Source organism: Aquarana catesbeiana, linkage group LG12, assembly GCF_042186555.1.
Source record: "Aquarana catesbeiana isolate 2022-GZ linkage group LG12, ASM4218655v1, whole genome shotgun sequence".
NCBI classification, from domain to species: Eukaryota; Metazoa; Chordata; class Amphibia; order Anura; family Ranidae; genus Aquarana; species Aquarana catesbeiana.
The window spans coordinates 219515215-219536168 of NC_133335.1; the positions used below are offsets into that span (position 1 = coordinate 219515215).

At 45.9% G+C, this 20954-nt stretch overlaps 1 protein-coding gene across 2 annotated transcripts in view; it reads left to right on the forward strand.

The window, feature by feature from the left end:
• The first annotated feature begins 252 nt into the window (after positions 1 to 252).
• The window catches only part of CSNK1D (casein kinase 1 delta), a 62101-nt gene continuing 41399 nt past the window's right edge, over positions 253 to 20954 (forward strand). For both annotated transcript variants that reach the window (XM_073606697.1, XM_073606695.1), the window contains exons 1-3: positions 253 to 615; positions 17235 to 17345; positions 17483 to 17631. In XM_073606697.1, coding sequence (XP_073462798.1) covers positions 540 to 615; positions 17235 to 17345; positions 17483 to 17631 — 336 coding nt within the window. In that variant the 5' untranslated portion in view covers positions 253 to 539. The remainder of the gene's footprint in view (positions 616 to 17234; positions 17346 to 17482; positions 17632 to 20954) is intronic.

Consider the following 20954-nt stretch of genomic DNA (forward strand, 5'->3'; position numbering starts at 1 on the left):
TAACATAAACATGTAGGTAAATAAAGATAAAAAAAATATATAAAACATTTAAATAAACAAACACGAAAATAAACAAATGAAAAATAAAATAAACAACTTTTTTTTTTTCTAACTGGAATTCCACCATGCACTCAGATGCAGTACCACAGCCGGGCCCTGCAGGTGGCAGCACCGAGAACACCCGCAGCCCTCTTTCGCGATCGATACTTTATGATCGCCGGTCACATGGTTACCTCGGAAAACACCGCCCATCGCATCGCAGCTTGTTGCTAGGTGGGGTGACGTCACCAGCCTTTAGTGACAGCCTCTTGCTAGGGTTATTTTCCGGGACGGAAGAAGAGGGGGGTCGGAGAAAATCCGCAGTAATCCTCCGTTACCGAGCCACCGAGGAGTCCCGGAGCAGCGGGGGACAGCGAGTACGGAGCCTGCCGTCACCTTCCAGCCCGGTATCGTTGGCCCTGAGCGCGGATGGAGGCCGGGAACTGATGGTGAAAAGTGCCCCGGGGTTCAGAGACGGAGTACGGGCCTGAGGAGCCGCCATGGAGCTGAGGGTCGGGAACCGGTACCGGCTGGGCCGGAAGATCGGCAGTGGTTCTTTTGGAGACATTTATTTAGGTAAGGAAGCTATTGGTGGGGAGGTAAGGGGGAAGTGGGGGGCCCCTGAGGTTGGGGGGTGGGGCCCCTGGGCTCCTCCTGCCTTGGGTGTCCTATGGACAATATTGGGGGGGCTGTGGGCCTCTGGTCAGGTTTGCCCAAGCCAGAGGGGCCTTCTGGGTCTTGGATTAGCAATGCTGGTACTTGTAGTTCAACCACACCCAGGATGTCCTCTCATTTCCCCACCATACATGGTCCTTCATCATTGGATTGGGTTATGGTCCCAAGGTTGGCCGCAGTGGACAACCATGGCTGACCACTTTTTAGAAGGGATCATGATTGGGCAGGATTGAACCCCCAAATCGGTATTGTTCCCCACTGTCTAGAGGCCCCCCCCCCCCCGATAAACATGCACACTCGGCTTGTAGTAGCGTACATATGTAGGTGACAGCGAGCCAATAGATGTTCCCCCGATTTCCTTTTAACTGACGCCCATTATAGGTCTATAGGTAGCCAAAGGGGCCTTCTATATTTGGTGGAGCAATGCCTGTACTTGTAGTTCAACCACACCCAGGATGTCCTCTCATTTCCCCACCATACATGGTCCTTCATCATTGGCTTGGGTTATGGTCCCAAGGTTGGCCACAGTGGACAACAATGACTGACCACTTTCAGGAGGGATCATGATCGGGCAGGATTGAACCCCCAAATCGGTATTGTTCCCCACTGTCTAGACGCTCCCCCCCCCCCAGATAAAAATGCACACCTGGCTCGTGGTCACGTACATATGTAGGTGACAGTGAGCCAATAGATGTTCCCCCGATTCTTTTGTAACTGACGGCCATTATAGGTCTATAGGTAGCCAAAGGGGCCTTCTATGTTTGGTGGAGCAATACTGGTACTTGTTCCACCACAACCAGGAGGTCCTCTCATTGCCCCACCATAGAGGACCTTCTATTACAGGATTGGTGTATGATCTTGTCGGCGGACAACCATTGGCTGACCGCTTTCGGGAGGGATCATGATTGGACTGCCCCAGATAAACGAACATGCTCGGCTCGTGCTGGCGTACATTTCTAGGTGACGGTGAGCCAATAGATGTTCCTCCGTTTCTTTTGTAACTGATGGCCGTTCTAGGTAGCCAAAGGGGTCTTCTATGTTTGGGGGAGCAATGCTGGTACTTGTAGTTTAGCCATACCCAGGAGGTCCTCTCATCCCATGGTAAAAGATCCTCCATCACTGGATTGATTCTATGATCTCGTGGGTGACAGCAGTGGTTGACCACTTTCAAGGGAGACCATGATTTGGCAGGATTGAGCATTCTGATTGCGATTTGTTCTCCACTGTCTAGATGCCCCCCCCCCCCCCTAGATAAATGTACATGCTAAGCTCAGCAAACTGATGGTCTCCTTGGTGTGTCTTTTGACCATTATAGGTCTGTAAGTAGCCAGCGGGGCCTTCCTGTTCTGGCTGGAGACCTTGTTTGTTCTACAGACTATTATGACTATGAGTTGCAATATTGTGGTCAGCCGATTGTTTGGCCAAGCCAAATTGACCCTCCATGTCTTGGAGGAGCAATGTTGGTACTTGTAGTTCATCCACACCCTGGAGGTCTTCTCATTTCCCCATCATACATGATCTTTCATCATTGGATTGGGTTATGGTCCCAAGGTTGGCAGCAGCGGACAACCATTGGTCGACTGCTTTCAGGGGGGCAGGATTGAACACCCTGATCGTTCTTGTTCCCCACTGTCTGGACGCTCCTCTCCACAGATAAACGGACACGCTCGGCTAATACTAGCGTACATATGTAGGTGACAGCGAGCTGATAGATGTTCCCCCGGTTCTTTTGTAACTGGCGGCCATTATAGGTCTACAGGTAGCCAAAGGAGCCTTCTATGTTTAGGGGAGCAATGCTGGTACTTGTAGTTCAACGACAACCAGGGGTCCTTCCATTGCCCCACCATAGAGGACCCTCTATCACTGTATTGATCTATGATCCCATGGGTGGCAGCGATGGATAACCATTGGGAGACCATAATTGGGCAGGATTGAGCACCCTGAACGTTGTTGTTTCCCACTGTCTAGATGCCCCCCCCCCCCCCGCCAGATAAACATACACACTCGGCTTATCCTAGCATACAGTGAGCTGATGGTCTCCTTGGTGTCTTTATTGATTATTATAGGTCTGTAAGTAGCCAGAGGGGTCTGGCTGGAGAAATTCTTGCTTGTTCTACAGACCATTATGGGGTGCTATATTGTGGTCAGCCAACTGTTTGGCCAAGCCAAAGGGGCCCTCCATGTCTTGGAGGAGCAATGTTGGTACTTTAAGTTCAACCACACCCAGGAGGCTTTCTCATTGCTCCACCATACAGTAGATGACTCTCCATCACTGGGTTGATCTGTAATACTGTGGTTGACTATTGATTGACCACTTTCAAGGGAGATCGTGATTGGACAGGATTAATACACCCTTATTGTTATTGTTTACTGCTGTCTAGGCGCTCCTCCCCCTAGATAAATCTACGTGCTTGGCTCGTCCAAGCGTACATATGTAGCTGACAGCAAGCCGATAGCTGCTCTCCTGAGTCTCTAGGTTGTCATGGGGGCCTTCTATGTTTGGGGGAGCAATATTGGTTCTTTTTAGTGCAACCACACCCTCTCATTGCTCCACCATAGAGGACCTTCCATCTCTGGGTTTGTCTATGATCCCATGGGTGACAGCAGTTGACGACTATTGGTTGACCATTTTCAAGGGAGACTATAATTGGGCAGGATGGAACACCCTGATCGACGATGTTCTCTAGACGCTCCTCCCTCTGGATAAACATACATATTCGACTTGTCCAATCATACTTATGCAGGTGACAGAGAGCCTATAGTTGTTCCTCTTGGTGCCTTTGTGATTGATGGATGTTATAGGTCTGTAGGTAGCCAAAGGGGCCTTCCTGGGGACGTTCTGTGTTGTTTGTCCTCTAAACTATATTGGGATGCAGTGGGCCTCTGGTCAGGTTTGGCCAAGCCAAAGGGGCCTTCTGTATTTGAGGAGCACTGCTGGTACTTGTAATTCAACCACACCCAAGAGGTCTAGTTGTTGGCCCACCACAGATGACCCTCCATTGCTATGATCCCATAAGTGTCAGTACCATGGGCTGCGCACTTTTGAGGGGGGGCAGTGCAGAGTTAAACAGCCTGAACGTTATTGTTCTTCCATTTAGCTGCCCCTCCCTTAGCTAAGTGAGGACTCTTGGTTTGTCCAAGCATACAGAATGACTGCCGTCTAGCTAGTCATACATACTTGGCTCATCCATGCGTACATACAGTATCTCACAAAAGTGAGTACACCCCTCACATTTTTGTAAATATTTTATTCTATCTTTTCATGTGACAACACTGAAGAAATGACACTTTAGTACAATGTAAAGCAGTGAGTGTACAACTTGTATAACAGTGAAAATTTGCTGCCCCCTCAAAATAACTCAACACAGCCATTAATGTCTAAACCGCTGGCAACAAAAGTGAGTACACCCCTAAGTGAAAATGTCCAAATTGGGCCCAATTAGCCACTTTGCCTCCGTGGTGTCATGTGACTTGCTAGTGTTACAAGGTCTTAGGTGTGAATGGGGAGCAGATGTGTTAAATTTGGTGTTATCGCTCTCACACTCTCATACTTTTCACTGGTAGTTCAACATGGCACCTCATGGCAAACGACTTTCTGAGGATCTGAAAAAAATAATTGTTGCTCTACATAAAGATGACCTAGGCTATAGGTAGATTGCCAAGACCCTGAAACTGTGCTGCAGCATGATGGCTAAGACCATACAGCAGTTTAACAGAGCAGGTTCCACTCGGAACAGGCCTCACCATGGTTGACCAAAGAATTTGAATGCATGTGCTCAGCGTCATATACAGATGTTGCCTTTGGGAAATAGACGAATGAGTGCTGCTAACATTGCTGCAGTGGTTGAAGGGGTGGGGGGGTCAGCCTGTTAGTGCTCAGACCATATGTAGCACACTGGATCAAATTGGTCTGCATGGCTGTTGTACCAGAAGGAAGCCTCTTCTTAAGATTTGCTGAGGACAAGAAGACTACGGACATGGATTCCTGGAACCATGTCCTGTGGTCTGATGAGACCAAGATTACCTTATTTGGTTCAGATGGTGTCAAGCGTGTGTGGTGGCAACCAGGTGAGGAGTACAAAGACAAGTGTCTTGCCTACAGTCAAGCATGGTGGTGGGAGTGTCATGGTCTGCATGAGTGCTGCCAGCACTGGGGAGCTACAGTTCAATGAGGGAACCATGAATGCCAACATGTACTGTGACATACTGAAGCAGAGCATGATCCCCTCCCTTCGGAGACTGGGCCGCAGGGCAGTATTCCAACATAAGGACCCCAAACACACCTCCAAGGCGACCACTGCCTTGCTGAAGAAGCTGAGGGTAAAGGTGATGGACTGGCCAAGCATGTCTCCAGACCTACCTAAACCCTATGGAGCTTCCTCGAACGGAAGGTGGAGGAGCGCAAAGTCTCTAACATCCACCAGTTTCATGATGTTGTCATGGAGGAGTGGAAGAGGACTCCAGTGGCAACCTGTGAAGCTCTGGTGAACTCCATGCCCAAGAGGGTTAAGGCAGTGCTGGAAAATAATGGTGGCCACACATAATATTGACACTTTGTGCCCAATTTGGACATTTTCACTTAGGGATGTACTCACTTTTGTTGCCAGACAATAGATATTGGCTGTGTTGAGTTATTTACACTGTCCTACAAGCTGTACACTCATTACTTTACATTGTGGCAAAGTGTCTTTTCTTCAGTGTCACACGAAAAGATCTAATAAAATATTTACAAAAATGTGAGGGGTGTGCTCACTTTTGTGAGATACTGTATGTAGGTGACAGCAAGGCGATAATTTTCCCCTTTTGCTTTTGTGACTGACAACCATTATTAAGTCTTTATGAAGCCAAACGAGCCCTCTGTTTTGGGGGGAGCAATTCTGGTACTTGTAGTTTAACCACACCCAGGAGATCCTGTCACTGCCCCACCATAGAGGACTTTCCATCACTGGTTTGGTCTGTGATCCCATAGTTGACAGAAGTGAAGGACTATTGGTAAACTATTTTCAAGGGAGATTATGATTGGGCAGGATTAAACACCCCGATCGTGATTGTTCTCCACTGTCTAGGCGCTCTTCTCCCTAGATAAACGTACGTGCTCGACTCATCCTAGCATACAGCAAGCCTATACAGTCTTCCTGGTGTCTTTGTGATTGACAGCCATTATCAATCTGCAGGTAGCCAAAGGCGCCTTCTGTTCTGGCTGGAGACATTCTTGTTTGTCCTATAGACTATAATGGGGTGCGATATTGTGGTCAGCCAAAGGAGCCTTTTGTATCTTGAAGGGGCAATGCTGGTACTTGTAGTTTAACCACACCCCAGGGGGCCCAGTTGTTGCACCACCATAGATTATACTCTCACTATAGCTGGATTGGGTTATAACAGCGGCAGACTACTATTGGATGACCAATTTCGAGGGGGAAATTAAATGGGCAGAGGTAAACAGCCTGATCGTTATTGCTCTTCCCAAGACTGGCCACCATCTAGCCACCCATCCCTTAGCGTAAATGCTTGGTTTGTACAAGCTTACAAGATGACTGCCATCTAGCTAAATGTACGCGCTCAGCTCTTCTGAGCATACATATACAGGTGACAGCGAGCCAATAGATGTTCCCCTTGGTGCCTTTGTGGTTGACAGACATTATAGGTCTGTAGGTAGGCCAAAGTGCCTTCCATGTTTTGGAGGAGCAATGCTGGTACTTGTTTATCCACACCCCAGGAGGTTCTGTATTGCCCCACCCTAGATGAACCTTCATCACTGGATTGGGCTATGGTCCCATAGGTAGTGGCTGCGGCAAACTTCTGTTGGCTGACCACTTTCGGGAAGGATCATGATCGGGCAGGATTAAATACCCTGACCGTCATTGTTCTCCACTGTCTAGACGCTCTTCTCCCTAGATAAAAGTACGTGCTCTGCTTATCCTATCATCCATATACAGGTGACAGTAAGCTGATAGATGTTCTCCCTGAAGCCTTTTGTGATTGACAGCCATTATAGGTCCTTAGGATGCCAAATGGGCCTTCTATGTTTTGAGGCAGAAATGCTGGTATCTGTAGTTTAATCACACCCAGGAGATCCTGTTTGTTTTTTTTTGTTTTTTACCCTCCCTAGACGACACTGGAATGAGCTATGGTCCTATGGGTGGCAGCAGCGAATTACCATTGGCTGACCACTTTCGAGGGAGATCATGATTGGTCAGTATTGAACACCTGATCGGTATTGTTCCCCAAAATCTAGCCACTCCTCCCCCTAGATAAACGTATACGCTCGGCTTATCCAAGCATATGTATGTAGGTGACAGCTAGCTAATACGCGTTCCTCTGGTGTCTTTATGATTGACAGCAATTTATAGATCTGTAGGTAGCCAAAGGGGCTTGCCATGCTTTGGTGGACTTCTAGTTCAACCACACCCAGGAGGTCCTGTTATTGCCACACCATAGATAACCCTCCATCATTGGGTTGGGCTATGACGCCATGGGTGGTAGTGGCGGACTACTATTGGCTAACTACTTTTGAAGGAGATCATGATCGGTATTGTTCCTTGCCATGTAGACACACACACTCACACACTCTTGGCTTATTCAAATGTATGTAGGTAACTGCTAACTGATAGATGTTCCCTCTGGTGTCTTTGTGATTGACAGTCATTATAGGCTGGTACTCGTAGTTCAACCACATGTAGGAAAGTCCAGTTGTTGCACCACCATAGGTGACCCTCCATCACTATGGCTGGATTGGGCTCTGATCTCACAGGTGGCAGTGGTGGACTATCATGGGTTGGCCACTTTTGAGGGGGAAAGTGATTGGGCGGTGTTAAACAGCCTGATTTGTTGTTGTGCGTCTCAAGACTGGCCACTGTCTAGCTGTTCCTTCTTTAGCTAAACATACACACTCAGCTGGTCCAAGTATACAAAACTGGCCACGATATAGCCTCATTTCTATTGATTTATCTAAGGTCAGTGATGGTAAGCCTTGGCACTCCAGATGTTTTGGAACTACATTTCCCATGATGCTCATGCACTCTGCAGTGTAGTGGAGCATCATGGGAAATGTAAATGCATCTGGGGTGCCAACTTTCACCATCACTGATCTAAGGTGATCTAAGTTGTCAGCAAGCCAATAGATGTCCCCCTGGTGCCTTTGTGTTTTGGTGGTCATTAAAAAGTCGGTAGGTAGTCAAAGGGGCCTTCCACATTTTGAGGAGTAGTTTTGGTGCTTCCAATTCAACCACACCCAGGAGGTCTTGGTGTTTCATCACCAGACATGATAGTCCATCATTATGGCTGTATTGAGCTATGATCCTATGGGTGGCAGCAGCCAATTGCTCCCATAGCTAAACCTACATGCTTGGAAGATGATTGTTGTGTTGTCTGTACTTTTGTATGTTTGTACCATATCAAAATCCAATACGTTTTTCAAATAAATAAATAAAACCTACACTTGAGTCATCTGAGGATACACATGCAGTTGACAGTGGGCCAAATAGATGTTTCCCTTGGTGCCTTTGTGACTGATCACTATTTATAGGTCTGTAGGTAGCCGAAGGGGCCTTCCATGCTTTGAAGGAGCAGTATTGGTACTTGTAGTTGAACCTCTCCCAAGAGGCCTTGTTGTTGCACCACAATAGATGACTCTCCAGCACTATGGCTGGATTGGGCTATGATCCTAGGGGTGGCAGTGGCAGATGACTAGTGGCCAACCACTTTAGAGGGGAAATTTATGGGGCAGGTATGAATACTGTTATTGTTCCCCTCGAGACTAGCCACACCTCCCTTAGCTAACCATATGTGTTTATCTCGTCCAAGGGTGCAAGTTTAGTCACTGTCTAGCCAAATCTCCCTTAGCTAAATCTACATGCTCAGTTCGTCCAAATGTACATATGCAGATTACAGCGGCTGGTAGTTTCCCCTGATGCCTTCATGATTCACAGTCATTATCAGTCTGTAGGCAGGCAAAGGGTTCTTCCTTGTTTTGAAAGAACAGCTAGGCATGTGGACACTTGTCGTTTCTCCACACCTAAGAGCTGCGTTTTTTAAGTTTGCGACTATTAATTTCTATTAAAATCCTGCATGCTACATCTGTGATGCGCTTTTATCAAAACACGTGTTTTTCATAGAGTTCAGTGGTAGCGTGCATAAAAAAGCATTGCCAAAACTGCACCACACACGTGAACCAGCCCTATGGATCAACCCTGATGGGAGTTGACAGTTGCTTGTTCCGGCCACAACTTTTGTGTGTCTGGCATTAGTCAACTGTTCTTGGGTGTGAGAACTGCTGTTCCCCCAAGATAGGTGATCAACCGAGCTGCTGGCTTGTTCTCCCCTCTACATTCAGCTAGATGTATGTCTAGCTGAATGGCCAGAGCAGACGTATTTAGCAGATGGCTGGCTGGTGCATTTTCGGTACAGGTTTTGGCCATTTAAGTGAATATTGAAGCACCTTCCCCTATTTAAAAAGAAAATGCTATATGGAAGCAATAAAAGAATGTAAACCTTGGAACAAAACTCTTGCCTTACGCTCAGGCTTCTGGCCCATCCCTATAGGCATTAGTCATCATTGGACTTTATTATGGGATCACTGGAATGTTGAGGATCCCAAATCTTGTGAGAAGATGATGAAATACAGTTACCAGGATCCAATCTATAGGATTTGGGATCCTTGCCTTTCCCAGGTTTCCTTGAAAATATCCGGCTGACACAGGCCTCCATACAACTGCATTTGTATGTTTGGGGCCAACATGTAAAGTGAACCTTGAAGTGTCTCTCCCAATAAAATAAAAGGCGACCTGGAAGCAATAGAAGAATGTTAACAATACAACAAAGATTCACCGGGCTTCACTGTGGAATCCTGGAACCGTTGAGTATCCCAAATCTTGTGAGAAGATGCTGGTATTGGTCTGGAGGGCATTCTTGTGGGATTTGAGATGTTTGGCTTTCTTGGGATCCTGCTGAAAGACCCAATGATATCACCCTTGCCTAGGAGAGCTCACCTAGAAGCTAAGTGTCTACGGCTTCATGTACACGAGACGTTTTTACAACCTCTCCTGAACTATTTAACTTGACAGATAGTAACTCACGTTTAAAACGTCTGTTTTGCTGCGTTTACATGCCGCGTTTAGCGGCGTTTTGCCATGTTTGCGCTTACAGGTGTTTTTCATTTTTGACAGTTTTTTTTAAACGAATCGCGGCTAAATGCGAGTTGCCGCGGTTAGCCGTGATTTAGAAGCATTAGGCACTTGAAATGCGTTCCAAAAAAAGCCTCTAAACTCAACTACCTAGAAACGACTAAACGATCCTGTGTACATGTACTGATAAAATAACAGAGGAGTTGAAAAAAAATGCCCAACTGCTCCTAAACGTCCGTTTACCAGCAGCAGTGTACATGAGGCCTTACAAGTGGTGTGTGTTATTTATTTTGGGGGGTAAGGGAGGGGGTGTTCTTTACATTTTTCTTCTAATATTATTATTATTTTATTTAAAAAAAAAAAAAAAAAAAATTTAAGGAGCATCCATGGTCAGCTTGAAAGGTGGCCCCAAACATACGATTGTGATCAATCATGCAGGCATTTGTTGGTATACCTTTAGGGAATAAGTGCACTTTCAGACAAAGTGCTCCCATTTGTTTTGCTCTGATCTAAACGATTCCCCTCTCCCCCTCTACAGATGTATACTTATTGAGATTTGACGGCCGTGACCTCCATTATTTATATCCAGCAGTGAAAGGCTTCCTCTCCTGGCTGCACCTGTGCAACCCCATAAATGACTGTAGGCTTCTCGACTGGGACATAGCACCATAAGTCTCTGGGGATGTATTGCGCAGGCGTGACCAGGAGAGGGAGTCTTTCACGGTTGGATGTAAACAAACACCAGATGCTGCAGCCATCAGATCTCAGTGAGGCAGCCTATAGGTGAGTCAGTTTTTTTTTGGGGGGGGGGGGGGTTTTCTTTTCCGTTTTAACCAGCAATTGGAACAAAAAAAAACTGACTTAATTCCCCCATCCACATATTTCGAGGTGGATGAGGGAATCCTCCATGCTTTCAAAATACAATGACTTAGTTCTCTGACATCGGGATACGCTGATCAGCGCTGAAGTCTATAGCCTGCAGTTCTGATCTAGCGTCTAAAATCCGACCAGGCAAATCAACTTCTGTTGAGCCACCGTGGCCATACATGGATCCATGTATGGCCAGTTGCAGAGGGGGAGGGGGTAGGGTGGCTAAAATCCGACTAGGCAAATGAACTTCTGTTGACCCACCGTGGCCATACATGGATCCATGTATGGCCAGTTGCAGAGGGGGAGGGGGTAGGGTGGTTTAAGTCAAGGCACAAGGGTGAAAAGAAAAAGTGCATTTATTCTTTAACCCGCCTAGCTTCAATGTCCCTTAAGTTATTATGCCTGGGGTCACGAAGGTCTGTACAATCGCATGACCAATGTAATGTCACAGTGGTCACATGATCAGGAGCTGGTCCCACTGGCTCCTGATCATTAATGGAGACTAGGAGCTACCATTGACAGCTTGGACATTGTGCTAGGAGTGTACGATGAGTCCACGTTCAGCACAGAAACCTTTTACTACCCGTGGATACATAAGTGGGCATTGAAGCCCACCCTCTTTGCTGCGGCACCTATGCATTACGTTGGTAACGGCATGGTAAAAATGTCAGTCTGGTTCAGGCAAGAGTTTTGTCTATGGCTACTTTGAGCTGCTCCAGGTAGACGGTCCTCTGAATCAATTGACTTGTGAGCTTCCTGTTGTTGTTTCCAGAGAGTTGCTAATACAGGGAGATCATGCAAGACGTTGAAATTGAGGTCAGTCATTAGCAAATGTACAATGAGCAAGAGACATGTCTGTGCTGAACGAAGGATGTGCGTCAGCTTTCAGATCCTCCGTTGCCAATTGAATGAAAAATTGTAGCCTAGCCAATAGCCCCTTTGCCTTGACACAGATGACCCAAGGAGGTCCTGAATGTGTATAACTGTCACTCCACAGGAGCCCTGATCTAAAAGGCTTTAGGTTGGGAGGTGTCCCCAGCCCTTCCCCCACCACCACCGTGGCTTCTGCAGTGATACTGGATAAATAAAGCACTTCCTCTCTCTCGGCTGATAATTGTAGTGTGTGTGTGTTTTGTTGCTTTTTATATGACAGCTGTATATAAAATTCTGCACGCATCATATAAGATTAGTATTGTGTTTTGGTTTCTGACATTTTAGCGATGTTTTAGTAGTATTGCTGCTTCCTCTATATAGACCCCACATCATTTTATGTGACAGATCTCCTGTTTGACATGTTATTTTAAATCCGTGTTTTGAATTGTGAATGAGGAAGGCCCAATCCTTCTAATAGAGTGTAATATGACTTATGAGATGTATGCAGCATTAATGCTGATTGGTCAGTGTGAGATCTTCTTGCCCTCATTGGTCAGCTGCCCAGGTCTATTGTGATGATCGTCTAATACAGTAATACCTTGGATTCCGAGCATAATTCCTTCCAGAAGAATGCTTGTCGTCCAAAGCACTCGTATATCAAAGCGAGTTTCCCTATAGGAAATAATGGAAACTAGAGCTGTACGATTCTGGCTAAAATAAGAATCACGATTTTTTTTTGCTTAGAAGATAGATCGCGATTCACGCTGCGTTTTCGGGGTGTTTTTTTTTTATTCATTGAAGTGTATTTTTTTCCAAAAAAAATTCCGTTTGAAAGACCTCTGGGCGAATACAGTGTGACATAAAATATTGCAGCAATTGCCATTTTATTCCATAGGGTCTCTGCTAAAATATATATATAATGTTTGGGGGTTCCAAGTTTCTAGCAAAAAATATTGATTTTAACTTAAGAAATGTCAGAAAAAGATTTAAACTTTAAGACCCCTTTCACACCGAGGGCGTTTTGCAGGCGCTATAGCGTTTAAAAATAGCGCCTGCAATCCGCCCTCAAACAGCTGCTACCCGAGGGCTTTCACACCGGAGCGGTGCGCTGGCAGGACATCAGGAAAAGTCCTGTCAGCAGCTTCTTTGGAGCGGTAAAGTAGCGGTGTGTTTACCGCTCCTCCACCGCTGCTCCCCATTGAAATCAATGGGGCAGCGCTGGGATACCGCCGGCAAAACGCCGCTATTGTGGGTGGTTTTAACCCTTTCTCGGCTGCTAGCGGGGGTAAAAGCGCCCCGCTAGCAGCCGACATGCGCCGCAAATCCGACGGCGTTTTACCGCTGACGCCATAGGCGGGGGGGGGGGGGGGGGGCTGGCTGGAGACACTTGGAAATGCTCGGGAACTGAGTGTTTCCTAATGTCTCTGGTGCCCCTGCACCTCTGGCCAAATGCGGTACTGCACACCTCAGCTTTGAATCCTGCTTGTCTTGCGAGTCGGGTTTTAAGAAAAATTAAAAATAAAAAAGCTTGTGTTTTGCGAAGCACTCGTAAACCACGTTACTCGCAATGCAATGTACTAACAAAAGCATAAACACGGTACTTTTTTCCTTTATCCGTACTAAAGGGAGAATATACAATGGGGGGGGGGGAGGAGTATTTGATCTCCTGCTGATTTTGTACGGTTGCCCACTGACAAAGAAATGATCAGGCTATAATTTTAATGGTAGGTTTATTTTAACAGCGCGAGACAGAATAACAACAAAAATATCCAGGAAAAAACGCATTTCAAAAAAGTTATAAATTGATTTGTATTTTAACGAGTGAAACAAGTATTTGATCAGCTTTAAGGGCTCATTGAAAGACGGTCCAATTCACATGTTATGCGAATTGCATGCGGTGAAAAAAATGCATCCGATTCGCATATGTGTGAACTGAGCCTAAAGTTGATACAAAACGCATAGTTTAATTTATGTTGTCCCTTCTATTTCTGTATGTGGATAATCGCACTAATTTAATGGTTAAAAAAAATCAAAGTACCTTTTTCCTAATCGATATCCAGCTATCACATGACCCAGATCTCTCCCAGCCTGTCTGCAGGGAAACATAAGCAGGAGGAGCTTCTAGTCCTCTGCTGCTGGTCACATGTTCAAAGTGAAAAAAAAAATAATAATAATTTGAGATGCAGAGTAAAAAAATTTAATAAAAATCAAACTTTTAAGTTGTCCTACAAATCCTTTTTTTTTTTTCTTTTCCTTTTTTGGCAATAACACAGTGTGGGCAAATTTCTGCCAGTCACAGGCTGTGTCACTCCTCTCCAGCCTGTGTCTTAGACCCCTTTCACACTGGGGCGGTTTGCAGGCGCTATTGCGCTAAAAATAGCGCCTGCAAACCGACCCAAAACAGCCACTGCTGTGTCTCCAGTGTGAAAGCCCCGAGGGCATTCACACTGGAGCGTGTGCTGGCAGGACAGGAAAAAAAGTCCTGCTAGCAGCATCTTCGGAGCTCCTTCACCGCTCCTGCCCATTGAAATCAGTGGGGCAGCGCGGCTATACTGCCGGCAAAGCGCCTCTGCAGAGGCGATTTTTGGTGGTTTTTAACCCTTTCTCGGCCGCTAGCGGGGGGGTAAAACCGCCCCCCGCTAGCACCCGAATATCGCTGCAAAAATGACAGTAAAGCGCCATTATTATTATTACCGCCGACACACCTCCCGCCCCAGTGTGAAAGGGGCCTTAGAGAAGGAGGGAGGAAAAGCCCTCATTAAGCACTTAAGGCCCGGAAGATTTGCCCCCTTAATGACCAGGCTGGTTGGAAAGTAGTTAATCTACATGTAATATCCCACCTTTGTTGTGTTTTAGCTGGTTAGTGGACATGGTGGGAGGGAGTGGGCTGTCATTTACCACTCTGTAGACACCCACATGTGTGACTCTATAGTCACATGGGCTGCTCGGATGTGATGGGGGGGAAATGCTCAGCATAGAAACGCACTGAAAACTGAGCATGTGCAGAGTTGCCATCACAGCTGTAAAATCCGTAGCCGATTTGAAGACATGAACAGAAGGGGGAGATAGAGAGCAGCAGGATCAACTATATTTACAGAAAACTAAGTATGAACAGCATTGTAACACACCATTTTTTTTATATTTATTTATTTATTTATTTTTTTTATGATGTGGGTTTAGTGACACTTTATCGCAAACTGAAATTCAATGGATCCAGGGCCGCAGCTGAGAAGGAAAGAGCTAGATTTTGTTTGACGTCCTCCTGCCAGGAAATGAGGCGGGCTCGATCTGATGTGCTGCAGTTTCTAATTCACACTGTGAGAAGCTCGCAGTGTGCAGTGAGTAAATGCTTTCAGTACAGGAGAGGAGGCGGTACAACTGTGCAAGACTGGAGCTAGACCAAGCCCTCCCTATAATGCCGCTGTCCCTCCTGGGCTTTTGCAAAGTGCTGAAGGATGTAAGCGCTGCCTGCTCATGTTGGCTGGGTAATGCAGAGCAAGGATCTTCCTGCACAGCGGCACCCATTCTAATCTCTTCATAATGTTTCTTTTCTACCCCTCTCCTCTAACCATGGGCGGGGAATGTAGAAGCCTCTTGGCCGTGCTTCTCCCATCATTATCTTGCCAACCAAGGACAAGGTACACTATATAGTTGCTTTTAACAGACACAATTTTTTTTTTTGTTTACTTAGAAATCCATAGATCAGTAAATATAAAACTATAAGGCTACTTTCACACTGAGGCGCTTTACAGGCGTTTTATCGCTAAAAAAAAAAGTGCCTGTAAAGCGCCTCTCCTCTCACTCTTTAGAGCAGTGGGACGCTCAAAGTCCTGCAAGCCGCATCTTTGAGGCCCTTTAAGAGCGGTGTATACCGCCGGCGCCTACCTGCCCCAGTGTGAAGGTGTCCTAGGGCTGCTTTCACACTGAGGCGTTTTACAGGTGTTTTTGCACTAAAAATAGTGCATGAAAAACGCCTGTAAACTGGCTTGAGCGGTGCTTTACGGGCGCTTTTTTTAGCACAAAAACTCTTGAAAAGCGCCCCAGTGTGAAAGGGGTCTAAGGGTTTGACATTTTGTGCATTTGTCAACCATGGGTATCACTTATGGCTCATTCAAACAAGCTTTGGTCACTGAAGAGCTATTCACATTTGGATCCCTCTTCAGAGAGCATTTGACAGGTGGTGGCATTTTTTTCATCTCCTGCTTTTACCCCCCTTGATTGCTGTTTGCAGGGCACTTGCCGAGAGGTAAGGATGAGCTCAGGCGTGTTTGCACAGCCCACGTGCCGAGCCCGCCAGGAAGTCGGCACTGCGCTAATCGCAGGCGGTGAGTCATTTCCTGATCTCTGCAGCCACACATCGGGACAACGTCTCACTGCCTGTGATCAGCGCAGTGCCGGCTTCCTGGCGGGCTCGGCACGTGGGCTGTGCGAACACGCCGGAGCTCATCCTTACCGAGAGGCCCCATTCACTTAGGTGGGTCTCATGAGGCAGTGCATGGTGAAAGCGACGAGGTATAGTCCCTGCCGGGGCCACAAAGCTCACAGCCACAACATGTGTACACCCTCACAGCTATAGGGGGTAGTGGTGATGGTCGGAGGAGCCCCCCCCAAACTGCTTAGTGTGAATGAGCCCTTAAAGCGGAGCTCCACCCAAAAGGGGAAGTTCCGCTTTAAGGACTCATTCCCCACGCCTCTTAAACAGTTGCCACTTTTAGGGGTGGGGGGTGCAGGTACCGGATTTTGACAGGTACCCACTTTCGTTCGGAAGCTGAAGTTCTCCACCCTCCCCCCTGCAGTTCTTCTGACAGGTCCCAGAAGACGGGCATCCACCACTCACGATGCGCGACTCGCGCATGTGCAGTGGGCACCCCGGCTGTGAAGCCACAAGCTGTCACAGCCGGGTGCCCATAGTGAAGATGCCGGGGACCGAAGACCGGGGGTGAGGCAGACACGGGTGACACACCGCTTGGTCAAGGGACAGATGAGTGGCTGCTTTTTAAAAAGCGGCTACAGTTTTTATACCTGCTGAATTTTTTTTATATTTTTTTTCCCAGGTGGCTGGAACTCCTCTTTGAGGTCCGTACACTCGATCAGAAAATCGTACAAAAAAATACCGCTTTTGAAGCGATCGTACAATAATCTGATCATTGGTACACAGCTTTCGTCCAAAAGGACAAATACGAAAAAATTTTCTTGTACTATACCAGATCATACAATTTTTGTTTAACCCTTTTCACCCCTGTAAGAGGTTTATGACTTTCTGTTAAAATAAAAATAAAAAGAGTTTAATGCTGGGAGGCGGGGCCAAGCGGTCGCATGTTTACGTGCAGCCGGCGCCAAGGGGCTAATCGGTACAGTTTTTGACCAAAAATACAATACAAATGCACTACAACACATGACATCACTTCCAAATTTTTATTGTCGTACGAGATTTTTCGTATTCTTTATTTTCGATCTGGAGACTAGCATGCAAAAAAACAAAAAAAAAAAAACGAAGGTCATTTGTCCGATAATCTGCTAGGCTTTACAACGATTTATCTGCTTTATGTGGTAAAGCAGTTTGATATCTATCATTATTATTTTATTTTTTCTAGCTTTGTTAGCCTTAGAATTACTTTATAAAATATTTAATATTTGATATCTGTTTATTTGCAGGCACTGACATCGCAGCCGCTGAGGAAGTTGCAATAAAGTTAGAATGTGTGAAGACGAAACATCCCCAGCTCCACATCGAGAGCAAGATCTACAAGATGATGCAAGGAGGAGGTGAGGACCACCTGGACATAAAGATGTCCTCAGCTTCTTGTGACACGCCACAAACTACCTACAGCCTCGGCAAGGAGACTTTCCATTCTGTGTCCAGCATTGTTTACCAGCTTGTTTTTTTTTTTTTTTCTCTTTAGTGGGAATCCCGACCATAAAGTGGTGTGGAGCGGAGGGTGACTATAACGTCATGGTGATGGAGCTTCTGGGACCAAGCTTGGAAGATCTTTTCAACTTTTGTTCCAGGAAATTCAGCTTGAAAACCGTACTGCTGCTAGCCGACCAGATGGTAAGTTTGTTTTGGCAATGAACATGATGGGGGAGGGGGGGTCCGCGTCTCGTGTGGTAATTATGCGGAATAAGTAAGGAACTGTTGAATGGTAGGACAATTAAGAACGTAATCTGTTGATGAGCACGTGAAAAGACAACCCCTTTGGCTATTTGATGTCTGAATTGATATCTGGAAGGATGTTGCACGGGGAACACATTACTTGACATCATATGACCATGTCTGTTTTGCTCCTGCTGTGTGTGTTGCTTTGTTAACCACTTGACCTCTGGAAGTTTTACCCCCCCCCCCCCCCCCTCGTGACCAGGGTATTTTTTGTGATACAGCCCCTCGTTACTTTAACTGACAATTGCACGGACGCGTGACACTGTACTCAAATGAAGTGTGTCTTCTTTTTTTTTTTTTTCCCCTACAAATAGCTTTCTTTTGGTGGTATTTGATCATCTTTCTATTTGTTTTTTTTTTTTTTTTTTTGCGCTATAAACAAAAAAACCTACAATTTTGGGGAAAAAATGTTTTTTTTACTTTTTTTTACTTTCTGCTATAAAACGCATCTAATAAAATTTTGAAAAACAATCTAATTTCTTCATCAATTTAGGCCAGGGGTCTCAAACTGGCAGCCCTCTAGTTTTTTGCGAAACTACAATTCTCATGAGGCATTGCAAGGCTGACAGTTCCAAGCATGATTCTCACAGGCATGATGGGACTTGTAGTTTTGCAACAGCTGGGGGGGGGGGGGGGGGCGCCAGTTTGAGACCCCTGATTTAGGCCAATATGTATTCTTCTACACATTTTTGGTTAGAAAAAAAATCCCAATAAGCGTATATTGATTTGTCTGCGCAAAAGTTATAGGTTCTACAAACCTGGTTTATTTTTATTTATTTATTTTTTTACTTTTTTTTACTAGTAATAGAGGCGATCAGTGACTTATAGCGGGACTGTGATAATGCGGTGGACATTCTGACACTTTTTGGGGGCCAGTGACACTAATACAGTGATCAGTGCTAAAAATATGCACTCTCACTGTACTAATGACACTGGCAGGAAAGGTGTTAAAAGGAGCAATCAAAGGGTTAAATGTGTGCCTAGCCAGTGTTTTACTACCATGGGGGAGGTGCTTTTACTAGGGGAAGAGATGGAATTTATGCCCTGCTTTGCACACAAACTCCATGCCCCCCCCCCCCATCAGGATGGTGACCCGCCTTGTTTACATAGGCACATCGCAGTTATGTCTCTGCCTGACGATTGGCGGGTGCCGGAGGACATCAGGTATCCTGCACCCGCTGATCGGCTTCCACTGTGTGTAATCGCAGCGGAAGCGCGCATGCATGCCCCCTACCCGGAAGTGTCTGATCGTGTGTGTATATAGAGTGGCGTGATCTAGAGCACAGGTTCCGTCCTGTAGCAGTAAAACTGCTATAGGGAGGGGGACTTAAAGTGGACTGTTCAGTACTTTTGATAAATTATACTGTTGCTGTAAAATTATATTTTTCAAATTTGTATCAGTATATGGGCTCTTTTCGATCAGGCCCGCCTGTCAGTTTTTCAGGTGGACCAGATCGTTTACACCTGACCACGGGGCGGTCACTGCCAGGTGTCAAAGGTTTACAACCCCTTCACTTCAATACCTCAGGGCATCATATGACTTTGTGCGGAGATACCTGAATGATGCCTGCAGCTACAGGCATCATTCAGATATCATTATTTCCAGCCGGCGATTCTGTGCACGATAAGAACGATCATAGCGGCTGCTCCACCACTTGATCGTTCTACTAGATGGGAGGAGGCGACCCTCCCGGTGCCGATTCTTTCTCCGGGCCCCCTGGGTTCTGAGTAGTTTTCTAGCAAAAAAAATGATGATTTTTACATGTAGGAGAGAAGTGCCAGAATAGGCCCGGTATTGAAGTGGTTAAACGTGAAAGATCACTCCACACTCACCAGATCACTCCACACTCACCAGATCACTCCACACTCACCAGGTCTCATCCAATTGGGATGTGGTGGAACTGAGATCGGCATCATGGATCTGCAGCAACAGTGTGATGCCATCATGTCACTATGGAGCAAAATCTCAGAGAAATTTTTCCAACACCTTTTTATCTATGCCACAAAGAATGAAGGCAAAAGGGGGTCCAACCCGATACTAGCAAGGTGTACCTAATAATAAAGTGGCCAGTAAATGTAAAATTCAATTATGTTTACAGCTGTTGGCCTGAAGTTCCCCTTCATAATAGGCGAATTGTTCTCGGCATAACCTCGTCTAATTAGAATTTTAGGTTTGTCTATCGTGTGGGCGAGAGGGATTGATTGCCACAGTTTTTTGTAGAAAGTTATTTGGGAGAAAAACAGCTGACTATGAGGATCAAAATTCCCCAACAAGGGCGCTCCCTCCAGCAGACAGACGGTGGCTGCCAAATTCAGGACAGCTGTGTTTGAGTGTGATTGGTGATGGCTGATTATGGCCTGAGGATGGGCCAGATGCATTTGTTTAAGGAAGAGGAAGTTTGCCCAATTAGCATCATTGGTCTAATATGATGTGAGCCCGGTGTTTTGGCTCGTCAGATCGTTCTGGATTTGTACATTTACTTAAATAATCCGTCTTTTCCTGTTTTCACGTGTCAGTGTAACAAGATACGGCTTTTTTATTTATTTCACATTTTTTATTTCCGTATTTTTTTTAGGTAAAGGTCTACTGTGGAGAAACGCAGTGCTGTAAAAATACTATACATGAGAGGATCTAATGTTTGAAAACTGAACAGGCTTTCCCTCCCAATGTGTCAGCCCGGGTTCACACTGCTGCGGTTTGAGACAACACATGTAATTCGTACAGGAATCGCAGCACATTCCTGTGTGAATTACATGCGGTGTCTCTAGGGTGCGATTTTGAGCCATTGTTTTGTATGGCTCAGATTGCACCGCATTCGCAGCAAACTCGTGCAGGCCCTTTTTTTTCTTTTTTTCCCCACACCAGAATCGGATCGCATGGGTGTTCATACCCATGTGATCCGATTCTGGGAATTGCACTGCATTTTCCAAACCGATTATGGGGTGCCGTTAACATAGTCTTTTTTTTTTTTTTGCGGTGCATACTAGCTCATTATGCCTTTGTCTTGCAGGTGTTTTGTTTTTAGGGATGGTTTTACAACCACTTTAAAGCTTGTAGGAGATGAAAAGAATTTAAAAAAAAAAAAAAAAAAAAAGCTTGGAGGAGTTTTCATTCTCCTATAAGGCTGCAGGACCCTTGACCCTCTGTCTGGGCAGTGCTTATTGGCCCTGTGCTGATCACATGCACTCTCCCAAGAAAAAAGAAAAACTCTCTAGCA